General features: G+C 34.9%; 2 protein-coding genes across 2 annotated transcripts; one reads left to right on the forward strand and one right to left on the reverse strand.

Moving 5' to 3' along the window:
* Positions 1-6,172: 6,172 nt before the first annotated feature.
* On the reverse strand, positions 6,173-8,003 carry LOC141486566 (uncharacterized). Its single transcript, XM_074184743.1, has 2 exons — positions 7,324-8,003; positions 6,173-6,834 (listed from the first exon to the last, which is right to left on the reverse strand). Exons 1-2 carry the CDS (start codon positions 7,679-7,681, stop codon positions 6,413-6,415), a joined length of 780 nt encoding a protein of 259 aa, XP_074040844.1. The 5' UTR covers positions 7,682-8,003; the 3' UTR covers positions 6,173-6,412.
* A 30-nt stretch (positions 8,004-8,033) lies between these two features.
* On the forward strand, positions 8,034-9,253 carry LOC141486567 (uncharacterized). Its single transcript, XM_074184744.1, has 2 exons — positions 8,034-8,495; positions 8,779-9,253. The coding sequence occupies exons 1-2, from the start codon at positions 8,423-8,425 to the stop codon at positions 9,162-9,164; spliced, it is 459 nt and encodes a 152-aa protein (XP_074040845.1). The 5' UTR covers positions 8,034-8,422; the 3' UTR covers positions 9,165-9,253.
* Positions 9,254-14,113: the final 4,860 nt, after the last annotated feature.

Raw genomic sequence — 14,113 nt, forward strand, 5'->3', positions numbered from 1 at the left:
ATGTATAGTTATTATAGTGAAACTCATTTATACATGATTAGCTTTGTCAACGAGTTTATACTTTGGACAATAAAGCATATTTGATTTGATTTGATTTTGAGGCAAAATACATTTCTACTTGGTCTCACAAGTTATTTGGGAACGCTGTTCCAACTCTAAATCTTCCTGGTGGGTAAAAATTTTAATTCGTGAAACTTAAATGAAACAGACTTTTTTATAGGTTCAACAGGCCCAAATGATGTATATGATACTCCATCAACATCTAAGTCTTCGAATAGTTCTGCTCAAGAGAGTACTCAATTTAATGAGTTAGTCATTGAGATTCCAGAATTGAACGAATCTTCTCACAGTATTGAAGGTAATGAATATAAACATACAGACATATATCGAATTCTTTTGGTAGAACTCGTGCAGAGTCAGTGTATTACTCTCTTTTTTCAACTGATGCGTGAAATCTGAGTTCATTGGATAATAGCTCTTGGTATGAAATTAGCGCATAGCCGTAGTGCATCTTTTTCACCTCGATAGAATTATTTTAATGTAGTTTTATATAACATTAGCGTTATAACATTATTTTTGAATTAATAAAATTTGATCTCTTTTTTAGGTAATGTAGGCAGTGCACTATTGTCACCATATCAGTTACTGATATCAATTGGGATCCAGCAAGGGGATCCATTAGCACCTGCTCTCTTTTGCCTGTCTATTGACAATATCATCAAAAATTTAAAAACAGAGTTCAATGCTTGGTATTTAGATGACGGTTCTCTGGGAGGAGACTATAAGGAAGTTCTCAATGCCCTTTCGTCTGTTATTAAAAAGTCAAAGGAAATTGGGCTTGAACTAAACTTCCATAAATGTGAACTTCATTTTCTAAGTGAACCTGATTTAAATATTTCGAGAAAATTCAATGACGTTGCTCCTGGAATCAACATAATTGAGAGGAATAGTTTAATTCTTCTTGGTTCCCCTCTCACGGAAGAATCATTCATCACTTTTTTTGAGGAAAAATTACATAATTTCAGAATTATGTCTTCTCGTGTTCATACTCTTCCAAGACACATAGCTTTCATCTTCTCAAAAACTGTTTGACTATTCCAAAGCTCCTTCATCTCATGAGATGTTTTCCAACCTGGCATCACCAAACTTATCTGATTAAGTTTGATGAAGAAATTCGTAACACTCTTCGACTTTTATTGAATGATCAATTGGAAAGCAATGCATGGCATCAGGCTACTCCTCCTGTATCTTATGGAGGTTTAGGCATTCGTACAATCAGTGATCTTTCACTACCTACCTTCCTCTCTTCGAGTTATAGTGTGATCAATATGATAGATTCAATTTTACCACCCTCCTTTCCATCGGATAACAATTTGAGCGAGGCCGAACAACTATGGATCTCACGACCTAATCTAGAAGTACCAAGAACCAGAAAAAATCTTCAGCAAACCTGGGATAGTCCTCTTATAAGAAATGCTTTGAATAATTTGTTAGACTTGGCTAAATCTCCTATAGATAAGGCACGTATAAAAGCAGTGTCGTCAAAACATGCAGGTGCTTGGTTGGATGCCTTACCAGTTTCATCCCTTGGTACATTATTAGACAATGAATCTTTTGGAGTTGCTGTAGGCCTTCGACTAGGTTCCAATATTTCTGTTCAACACAAATGCAAGTGTGGAGTGGAAGTAGACACCCGAGGATATCATGGATTGAGTTGTAGATATAGCGCCGGGCGCTTTTCCCGTCATCAAGCTGTAAATGATGTCATCAAACGTGCCTTAGGTTCGGCAAATATACCTTCCATCTTAGAACCCCCAGGCACTTGCAGCGATGATGGGAAACGACCAGATGGCATGACTCTCATTCCTTGGCGGAAAGGAAAACCGGTTGTCTGGAATTTCACATGCGTCGATACTTTGGCTCCTTGTCACGTTCCTTCGACTTCTGTATCCAGCGGTGCAGCAGTTTCATCAGCGGAATTGTCAAAAACACGGAAATACAATTATTTGGGAGATAATTTCATTTTTTATGCAATAGGAATCGAAACATTTGGTACCTTAGGCCCCCAAGCATTGGAGTTCATTCGTGAAATCGGCATTAGGATATCCAAAGAAACGAATGACCCAAGAGCTACCTCTTTCTTGATTGAAAAAATTAACATTCTGATTCAAAGAGGAAATGCAGCTTCATGTTTAGGTTCAATTCCTCAATCAAAAACCCTAAGTGAATTATCAATGTTTCCCATGAACAAAATATATCGGCATGTACAGACAGTGCAAGAACTGGAGTTGTGCAGTTTGGTGGAAGACTCGCAGCAAAACCGTCAAGCTTTGACAGAAAAGGAAGTGGGGACTCTAAATGAGGCTGAGTTTGGTCCTCTGGCTGAGCCCTCAAAAGAACTAATATCTAATTCAGTTTTGAGCAGTTTTGCTTCGAATTCTTCATCCTACCAGTCTAATGAAGGGGTGAATCATCCTATCCGTGTTTACTCAGAAGAAGATAGTAGTGGCAAACGTAGTTGCAACAATAGATCGGTGATACATTCTTCAATCAAAACTCTTGGGTTTAAAAAATCTTGGAAACACCTGTTTCATGAACAGTATAATCCAATGTTTATCAAACACGGGATGGTTGCTGGAATACCTAAAAAAGGATGCATACATGGAAGATATCAATACTAGTATTTCTAGTATGAAAGGTGTTTTAGTCAAATCGTTCGCAGAAGTTATCAAGGAATTATGGTGAGAAGATTCATCTGATAGAGTAATTAACACAGTCTACTTCAAAAATCAGATTCAAAGATTTGCCCCTCGATACATGGGTTCTGCCCATCAAGACGCCCACGAGTTCCTTCGATATCTTTTAGAAGGTTTACATGAGGACTTCAACAAAATTACTGAGAAACCTGAACCAATCTTAACTGAGATTGACGAAAAATTGAGCGATAACGGAAAAGCACAGGAGTCCTGGCAGAGATATTTGAGTATGAACAACTCCAAGATTGTAGACTATTTCGTCGGTCAATTAAAATCCACTATAAAGTGCACACACTGTGGACACTCATCAGTAATCTTTGATCCTTTCTGGGATTTGTCCATTCCCATACCACAAAGATCTGGCCAAGTGAGTTTGTCACATTGCTTGGATTCTTTCACAAGAGAGAAAACTCTGGATGGAGATGAAAAACCAATATGTTCGAGGTGCAAGCAAAGGAGAAAATGTACAAAGTCTTTATCAATCTATAAGTTTCCCCGTATTTTAGTAATTCATTTGAAAAAATTCTCTCCGACGGAAAGGTTCAGAGGCAAATTGAATGTTTCCATTGACTTTTCTTCAGATGGATTAGATATGAGCAGTTATGCAGCAGACAATGTGGCTCCTTGTCATTATAATTTATATGCACTTTCAAATCACAGTGGGACTACTTACAACGGACATTACACAGCATATTGCAGACACCCATATAGTGCCACATGGCATGAATACAACGAATCACACGTGTTCCCAATTTCGCCAAAATCAATTGTGAGCAATGAGGCATATGTCCTCTTTTATGAACAGGAGGGAACGAAGCAGCACCTTTGATGTGTTTTTTTTCTTTCCTTTTCTTTCTTCTTTCCTTTTTTTTTATAATCTTAGTTCATTGAATTGATTTGTATTTCTAGTAGTGTCATAATTATAAATGATAACTAGTAAAAAAATTGGGATTGCAAAGCATACAATGACACCAAAGAAGAAAAATTGTATGGAGTACTGCAACAATTGCGTAAAAAGTATACCATGGAAAGAAACAAGAAACAATCATTCCGGCGTAGATTGTCTGAAGCTGAACAATTCAAAAGAGCACATTACCTCGAAGAAAATGTTGCCAAATTAAACAGTATGGCATCTATACTTATTCAATGTCAGCTGCGGGAATCCAAAAAATCAAAAAAACTTAGACGGTTCACAGTTGATGAAAAATTGTTGGCTTTGATCCTATACAAACAAAACGTTAAGTCTTACTCAGTTCTTTCAAAAATTTTCACTTAACCCAGTAAATCTACACTGACCAGGCTTCTAGCAGAACTTGTGGGGGGACCAGGTATAAATGATGTATTTTTTGATTCATCACAGAAGTTGATAGCTGACAAGGATTCTTCTGAAAAATATATAGCCATTTTATTTGTTGAAATGGCTATTATGCCCAGACTTCATTTCAATGAGCATTCTGATTTCATAGAAGGATTTGAAGATGTAGACGAAAATAGGGGACATTCTTTAGCTAACCATGTACTAGTATTTATGGTTAGAGGATTGAAAACACAGAGGAAAGCGCCTATATCATACCATTTTTCAAATAATGGTGGTGAATCAACTTTACAAATAAAACATGTCGTCGTTGTCACTGCAATATCTGCTATGTGAAAAAACTATTTTTTTCAGTAGAAAGAAAAAACTAGACCTTTGTGATAAATATAAGTTTGAAGTCTTTTTAAAACAATGAAATTTTGGCACAATAGTTTCGGAATGTATTTTGAAAGCAAAAATCATAAAATAAAGTGAGGTTTTTTCGTAATTTGTAATATTGCTTGTTACTTACACATAGCAGGGATTAATTGTCATTACTGTGTACATAGCAGATGTTGCTATGTTGTTAGTTGTGTTTTTGAAAATAATATTATTATGTTTTGCGTTAAAATTTAAATAAAGCAATAGAAAAGGATTAGAAACTAAATTTTTATTTCAAAATTACAAAATAATATTCACAGATGCGGCAATGCATCATAAAAGGCATGATAGTCACTTTCCATTACCTTCTTTAACTCTTGTAAGTGATCAAATTTTTGCTTTGTTATTTTTATTGGAGCTGAATATAGTTGCTGTGGTACAGATGGAATCTCTGCAGATTGTATTTTATTGCGACTTTGACGAGGTTTTTCGAATTCAATCCAATCATCGCTGTGATTTAATTTGTACTTCATGATGCCGGATGGCAGATATAATAATCCACGTATGTCCGTTACTTTTGCCTCTCTTCCAGGTCTTATTGAACCGAAATTGCCCTCAACATTATCGTAGTTTACGAAAAAAGTAAAGTTCAAGTTATGTACCCTGTATGGATGATGATCCCTTGCCTGCCTCATTCTACTAATGTAGTCACATGGTGCGTAAATTGGTGGCTTAAAATATGCTTCAAGCGATGAATGAACGGAATCAGCCTCCATCATAGTATGTCCACGTTCCAAGATCAGCTGCTCTATGGTAATATTTAAATTTTTGGCTAAATTATTAAGTGCACTTGAAAGTATCTTATTGCGTTTCTGATACCCGCATCCATCGGATATTGAAACAACATGTTTGTAGATTTTCTCTTCAAAAGTTTGTTCTATATAATGAACTATGCAAGTTGTGAATTCGTTTGATGTTACACCTCCATTGCTTTCGTGCCAAACATAAAGATCCACAGTTTTGTCGTTGAGTGCGTAAACTGTGAAGCTATGGATTTGCAATTTCTGTTTGTAATAAACAGCAGAAGCTTCTAACTTAGGTGCCAAAAGGACAATTTGCAAGTCCATTGTTATGATTAGCTTTTCATCTGAGGCAGATTCTTTTGCGTCTTTTTTAGCTTGCTCGGCCTCGTTTTTCTTCCTCAAGTGGTCATTGTATACATTTTCTGGAATATTGCCTGTTTTCCACAAGCAACATAGATCACACTGATCCTTCCTAGGTTGGTGAATAGCAATTTTTTCAGACTTTGATATCGTTGTAAATAGTGTACGTGATACTGGTTTTGTGTTCCTTTCTGTGCAAAAATTAACGTATACTTTGTAAATATGGAGGGTTGACCTAAATACAGATTCAAGGTACATTTTCGTTGAAGAGCTCCGACAATAATGGCTCGGGACCTTTGGCAGGTCTTTCAACCACTGACGAGCTTGCATTTTCATAGATTTTGTTACATTCAATTTAGCGTGGTTTGTAACATAATCTTCATCATTGTCTTTATTCTCTTGGTTGTTGCTTGAGACTTGGGTATGATGAAAATTGCTAGTCCATCGGTCAAACATATTTCGCCCCAAGTCAAAAGTATGGAGTAGCATTGTTCTATATACTAACACTTTTTCACCTGTTACAACATAACAGATAAGAGATGAAGTCATTTTATAATTATAAACAAGATATTACCAGTTTCCAGTGGTAGATAACAGGAATGAGACTGCTTCTTACGATTGTCAGTTTTATTGCTATTTTCCTTTCTTTTTCTTTTTACGTCTGTCGTCGAAACTAAGCCCCTAAGGTAAGATTTTCTTGAATCCAAGTTTTGCAAACTCCAAAAATAATCGAATGATTTCTTTCTTAGTCCTTCCGTTACTTGGTGACAAAGAAAACTTTTGCTTGTCTTTTTTCTTGATGCTTCATTATGACAGCATCAACCTTTCATACATCTCTTCTCCCTTTCTTTGTCATGCCTTATAATTCCCTTTTTTGACCGGGTGTACCCTATGTAGCTCTCACCTCTTAGCCTTTTTAATTTAGTTACTTCTCGAGATCTACGCAGCCTGTTTACATTGCTGCTAGCTTCTGTAATGATTCCCCTTTCAGTATTTTGCAGATTATCTTGAATTTCTTCGTCTAATATTTTCATTTCGGCATTTAAGTCATGATTGGAAATATTTTCGTCATGTCCTGAGCTGTCCAATACTTCTTTGTCATTGATTGGGATTATTAGGTTCTGACTTTTAATTTCATGTAGTTTAATATCAGGAGGCAGCGTAAAATTTTCATTAACTGGGACCTGAAATGATATAATCGGCTGGGCATCTGCATTGGCTACCTCAGAAGTTGTTTCATCTATAATATAAAACACGTATTATTGTGAAGTTAATAGTTCTAATTAAAAGTCGAGTTGAAAGTAATGTAGGTAAGTATTACATCCTTGTACAGTATGTCCGGCGATGGGGCAGATAAAAGGGCAAACAGACCTAAATTTTCATTTTTCAAGGAAAAGTCATTTTTAATAAAAAGTTTTGCTTACCGAGAGAATACGAATGTCAATGAAAAAAATTAAAAATTGTATACAGGATGTCGCAAAAATTAAAAAATTAGGGTACTTTATTCTTGTAGAAAATTGAATTTTCAACTTTTGGGACAACCTGTATAATTATAAATTTTAAATACTTCCATATCGACAATCGTATTTTCTCAATAACCAAAACTTTTTATAAAGAATTACTTTTCCTCGAAAAATGAAATTTTTGGTCAGTTTGTCCTCTTGTCTACCCTATTGCCGGACATACTGTATACCCACAAAAGCACTAACAAAAAGTAGGTACTACTTACGACTAGTTACATTGCGAGGGTTAGTTTCATTAGAGCTCTTAAATAATAATTTGCTTAATAGTTCATTGTTCTCCTCTGAATCCGATAAATTATCATGGGCAGCTTGAGACATGCAACTACTCCCGTTTTCAGGGGCCTTGATCCTCAATAATTTGCTTAGAGGTTCATTATCCTCATCTGAATCCGATAAATCAGCTTCAAAAGCCTTGCTAGTTGGTGCTTGAAGAGAAAACCGAAACACCACATTACTCAAAACCAACAAAAATGACAAAACGTGCAACTTACCAGATTGGCGGTCATTTGGAGCCTTATTACGTTTTAATGCCATTTGTACCATTAATATACCACGAGAACACATTTTTCATTCGTAATAAACAGGACCTTATTATTGAACTGAGAACAATGCCAATGACGCGGACTTTTTGAGGTTATGCAATCTCTGCTATGTGAAAAAATTCTGGCAGTCACGTGGTAAATTCTTGGTAAAAATTTATGCCATATGTTAGTTTTAGCACATAGCATTAATTACATTTCAGTGCTTCGCATAGCAGATATTAAATAACAATGTTTACCGGTCTTCTGGAGGGAAATATGCACATGGCATATTTTCGTTTTATAGAAAACAAAGCATATATTTCTATATGATAAACAGGTCAAATTGGCCAAAAACTCACATAGCAGATATTATTGCAGTGACAACGACGATGTATTAGTGGTTATTATACAAAAGCTTATAAACATAGGCCTTAAACCCATAACTGTGATATGCGATCAAGATAATTCAAGTGTTATAAATAATTTAATTCAAGAGACAAAAAAAAATATCATAGATTTGGAAGCATAGACAGTTACCGACATGGTTCATTAGAAGTTGGAAATTCAAAAATATATCCAATTTTTCACCCTCCACATTTAACTGAAAGGACTTCGAAACAATTTAATAAAGAAAGACTTGTGTTATACTAAAGGCAATATTAACAAAATAGCAAGACGGAAACATATTGAACTACTTCATGAGAGTGATAATGGAGCAGTTGATGGTTTGAAGGTTCTACCACACTTAACTGATGAGCTTATTTATGAAAATAAATTAAATAAGATGAAGGTCAAGCACGCTGCCCAAATATTTAGCCAAAGGTTGGCTGCAACACTGCGTTTAGTTAGTCAATTTGGTGAGAAAATAATGATTATGGGTGTATTTTCAGCCATTTTGTGTTTCAAACTAAAATTCAACCATACCATTGAAATTCCCCATGTTGGAAGTAATGACAAACAAATGTTATTTCCATCAAAATAAGTTACCCCTTGAAGTTTTCACAAAAAATATACCTTTGTATGTTGTCTGTGTTTTAGCTTCGGAATAGAAAAGGTACAGACTGATTGTATGCATACAAGTAGTTAGCATTATTAGTATCCAACATGATGTATATGTTATTAAACTTTGTTTTTTTGCAGATACACAGCGAAGATGTGAGGGAAATGTTGAGGACACTGCTGAATTATTGTATTTTTTCGACCGTTTATTTGATTCAGTAAATGGTTCCACCAAACTTCCTGATCGTGGAAAATGTTTACGGGCTGGTTTAACAGATGAATCTGACCACCTCGACTTCTGGAATAGAGAAGCATTGCCCCTTCTGGACACGATGCAGTTTCAAAAGAGGTCACCTAGAGATCAATCAAGACCTCCAAGTTTGAAAAACTGGTCTTTCATTTTAAAGAACATGAAATCAATTTGGAGTGTTTTGAAATCAGAAGATTTTTCTGACTTATTAACAAGAAGGTTGAATCAGGATCCCCTAGAAAATGCCTTTGGTCAATTAAGGAGCTTTGGAGCTTAAAATGTCAATCCCTCTGCACACCAATTTGTAGGAAATTTTAAAATACTGCTGTTTAACACTGCTCTGTCTTTTTACGAAAATTCCTTCAATTGTGAGGATGCCAAATGTGAAAATATGTTTTTTTTCAATTAAGAAACTTCTTGTAAATCAAGATAACAGCACAATAGCCATCAGTGAATCTGATATTGCGGAATGTACAAAATTAGCTGAATCTGAACAATCTTTGTCACATCAGTTACATGAATTGGCCACAAATTACGTAGCTGGTTATATTCTGAAAAAAATCAGGAAAACTGTTTCATGTTCAGTTTGTAAGAATTGTATGTTCTCAATGAATTATCATTCACACCAAAATTTGTTAATTCCGTTTAGAGAATATGGTGGATCTTTCACTAGAAGATTGTGTTACCCAACGTTATTATTTCTCACTTCTTTTTATGATATTGTCCAAGTGATAAACTATTGTTTAGATAAACAACCATACTCCAAACATTTAATTCGTATAATTGAAAATACAATAAGAGGCAAGGTTAGCTTTGAATTCTTATCTTGCAACAAAGAGGAACATAAAAATAATATAATTCATAATATAATATCACACATAATTGGTGCAAGCGTGTAAATCAAATTATACAGGGAAAATCGAAACTGTATACAGGTACAAATGTAATAAAATTCGTTTGAACAGAATAGAGAAAAAGAATTCTAAGCAACCTGGACATATAATCACACAAAATGTTTAATGTTGAAATGTTCTGAATAAAAAATCTATAATAATTCAGCTGATTTTTTTAAGCTTATTGCCCTGCAACATAAAGCAGTGGTTAAAAACTTGTTCTAACTTTAATTTTTACATTGTTTTTGGAAATTTCTGCGTATTGTTTAAACTCCACACAACACTCAATATAAAATGTAGTTTGAGACTCTAAACAATACGTTGAAATTTACAAAAAACATTTGAATAAAATGAATATTCCAACTATATACAACATTTGAATATCCCGCGTCCGTCACAATGGTACTGATACAAATCATCAGATGGCGCTTTTTTCCGTCTCTGTTGTTTAGCATTGCCGTGAACCGTCTAGGGTATATGGTCTGTGATATTGAAATGGAAATTCTTTTGGACAAAATATTTCAGCAGAAATAAATACTTCTTCTGAATCTCTAAAACATTTGCTTAGTACTTTTTCGGTTCTATCTATTCAGTTAGAAAATTATAATCAAATTGCTGATAAAATCTTGCAAATTATTGATGAAAAATCAACAACTACTCCTGCTATGATTAGAAATTGGCTTGAATCCCGAAGTTTCGATAACAACAGAAGATTCGCCAGTAGAATCTCAAAAAAAACCCTGATTTCCAATAATGAAGATAAAATAAATGATGCAAGCCAATATAACAATGAAAAAAACAAAAATACTTTTGTTATGTCTACATTCACAATTTGTTCAGGCCAGTCCCAACTCTCTACACCGTAGGCTAATGGACAGACATCAGAAAAAACTACTCCCCTGGCTAATACCACGATGGGCGTTAGATTATGTCAGTGGTGTCAGTGCAGGATTCCTCGCTGGAGTTATTCCTGCATATGCTGTTGGCCATATAACTGCAGCAATAGATTTTCAATTATTGGAACACACTTGTTAAAAAAAATCTGTATAAAATCTGTTTTTCGTTAATCAGATGTCGCACCCATACGAACGATAACTCTCAGAAGTTGAGAAATTTGTGCGAGCTAAGGACTAACGAAGTCTTACCTTTCAACGTGTGATTCCTAACACGGTTGCAGAATCATCCCAGCTTCAACAAGATAAATTCTCTCGAAAAAAATATCTGGTCGAGGCGGGAATCGAATCCACGGCCTTCCGATCGTGAGTCGGGCGCACTACCACCGCGGAATTCCACAACAACTTGTAGACCGGTTTCGTGCAGTTTGGCCACTCGTCAGTGTCTATCATCAACATAAAGTCGATTATTTCCGATAATTGAGAATCGAATTTCTTCAGAGTATCATTCCCCAAGCCCTATCAGGCTAGCATGGCGAATCCAGGAAAATTGCAAAAAAAAACATCAATTTGTAGCCAAATAGTTGCTAATTAGTTGCCAAAATAGCAATTTTGTTGCTCGTCCCGATAAATTATATACTTTGTCTTTGATCTTTACAGAAGATTCAGTTACTATTTAGTTGTTAAACCTTGGATATAGCAAAAAAATTTTAAATTATTTTTTTTCTGATCTTGCTATCTTGAAACTGGTTTTTCCTGGAATTGAAGATGTTCTGAATTTGTTGCTCACCAAGAGTGGACTTATACACCTTGAGTATCATAAACAAAATAGTTGAAACCAATCGGCCGGTTTTTAAAATTTATTTTCATTTTCCTCATTCCTGCTATCTTGGAACTGGTTTTCTCTGGAATAGAAAGTGTTTTGAATTTGGTGCTCATCAGGAGGGTACTCAAATACACTACGAGAACCAGCAACAAAATAGGTGGCTTGATCTGCCGATTTTTAGTATTTTTTAAACTATCTCTGTTCTTGCTATCTTGAAACCGGTTTTTTCTGGAATGCAAAGTATTCTTGATTTGTTGGTCATTAGAAGAATACTCAAATACCCCTGGAGGATGAGCTACAAAATAGTTGAAACCGATCGGCCGATTTTTAAATTTTGTTTTTCATTTCCGACTGTTTGGTGTCATTTAAAAATCAAAATTAAAATAATATTCCATATTGAACGATAACAGTCTGGTAGCAAATTAATATCAAAATAAAAAATATTGAATTGAAGGTTGAATTAGCACTTGTCAATATACGCTCGTTATTAAAAATGATAAAATGTCACTAACATCAGAAAATTAAAAAAAATGTTTTTACTAATCAATGCATTACAAATGTAATAACAGATGAATCAACACATTTAGAAATTTCTAAAGAATATAACCGAACAATTTACAATAATTGATTTATTGAAACCGTTAACTCCTGATCAACTTTGTTTATCACGATTCATAAGTTTGATGAAATAGAAAGTAAATAATCTCTTGATTGTTTATGATCTTTGCCCCTAATTCATCTATGAGTCAAGAGACACGGAGTACATTAACAAATACTCACGACTAATACAGTTAAATATTTTTGAATAGCCGAAACTATCTAAAAAGACAACGAACTGACTACCGTAACTTCCATCAGAAAAAAATTAGAGTTGATCCCTGGTCACGCCTAAAGAAGTTTCACGTCGAATATTTTAAAAATCAGCCGATCGGTTTCAACTATTTTGTTGCTGATACTCAAGTTGTATTTGAGTATACTCCTGGTGAAAAACAAATTTGAAACACTTTTTATTCTAGGGAAAACCAGTTTCAAGATAGCAAGAACGTGGAAAATGAAAAAAAAAATTGAAATCGACCGATCGGTATCAACTATTCTGTTGCTGATACTCAATTTGTATTTGAGTATACTCCTGGTGAGCAACAAATTTGGAACACTTTTTATTCTAGGAAAACCAGTTTCAAGGTAGCAAGAACGTGGTAAATGAAAAAAAAAATTAAAAATCGACTGATCGGTATCAACTATTTTGTTGCTGATACTCAATTTGTATTTGAGTATACTCCTGGTGAGCAACAAATATGGAACACTTTTTATTCTAGGAACACTTTTTATTCTAGGAAAAGATTCAAGGTAGCAAGAACGTGGTAAATGAAAAAAAAAATTAAAAATCGACCGATCGGTATCAACTATTTTGTTGCTGATACTCAATTTGTATTTGAGTATACTCCTGGTGAGCAACAAATTTGAAACACTTTTAATTCTAGGAAAACCAGTTTCAAGATAGCAAATACGTGGAAAATGAAAAAAAAAATTAAAATCGGCTGATCGGTTTCAACTATTTTGTTGCTGATACTCAAGGTGAATTTAAGTTTACACTTGGCGAGTAACAAATTTAGAACATCTTTAATTCCAGGAAAAACTAATTTCAAGATAGCAAGATCAGAAAAAATTAGGGATCGGCACGAGCAACAAAATCGTTGTTTTGGCAACTAATTAGCAACTATTCACCTACAAATTGATGTATTTTTTTTTTAAATTTCGCTGGATTCGCCATGCTAGCCTGATAGGGATCATTCCCAGAACTAGGCTGAAGCAGACAACATTGTCATTGCCCCATCTGCCTGTGAACGAGGTAACCAACCGCATATTCGAAATATGCCCAATTCCTCGTAAGATGAAAGAAAACATTTCACATATTGTCAGTGGGCTTAATTGAAGAGTGGTTATTAATCAAATCATCTAAAAGCTTTAGCCTAGTTCGAAGAATCATACTCTGAACAAATTCGATTTTCAATTATCGGAAATCACCGACTGTATGATGATGATAAACACTACCTTGCACTGACGAGTGACCCAACAGCCGAAACCGGTCTGCAAGTGTGTTCCAATAATTGAAAATCTATTACGGCAGTTGTAGTGCCAACAGCATATGCAGGAATAACTTCAGTGAAGCTGTCACCTGTCGGAAATAATTCAACGCCCTTCGTGGTATTAGCCAGGGGAGTAGTTGTTTTCTGATAGGTGTCAGTCCATCAATCTACTGTGTAGGGAGTTGAGACTGGCTTGAACGAATTTACCCTTTAGATGATTTGACTTCAAGAACTTTCCCACTGGTAAAATATTCGCCAATCAGGACTGTGCAAAAACGGCCTTCGTCGACTACATCGAGTACCGAGCACACAGTGTTTATGCTCACGGAATTAATCGATTTGTGCTACATTGGATGAAGTTTATTGATTCAAATGGCGCTTATTTCGATTGAATTGGATATATATTCACAGATATATTAAAGTTTCAAGTAGACTCATAAAAACGGACAATACGGAAACAACCTAATGAGAATAGTTATCTCAACGTGACTGTAAAAATGTTCAATAATTGAAAAATGTAGTGAAAA

The sequence above is a fragment of the Leptinotarsa decemlineata genome, unplaced genomic scaffold, assembly GCF_025532065.1.
Source record: "Leptinotarsa decemlineata unplaced genomic scaffold, Ldec_3_MD MMD2_tig00026358_RagTag_RagTag, whole genome shotgun sequence".
NCBI lineage: Eukaryota > Metazoa > Arthropoda > Insecta > Coleoptera > Chrysomelidae > Leptinotarsa > Leptinotarsa decemlineata.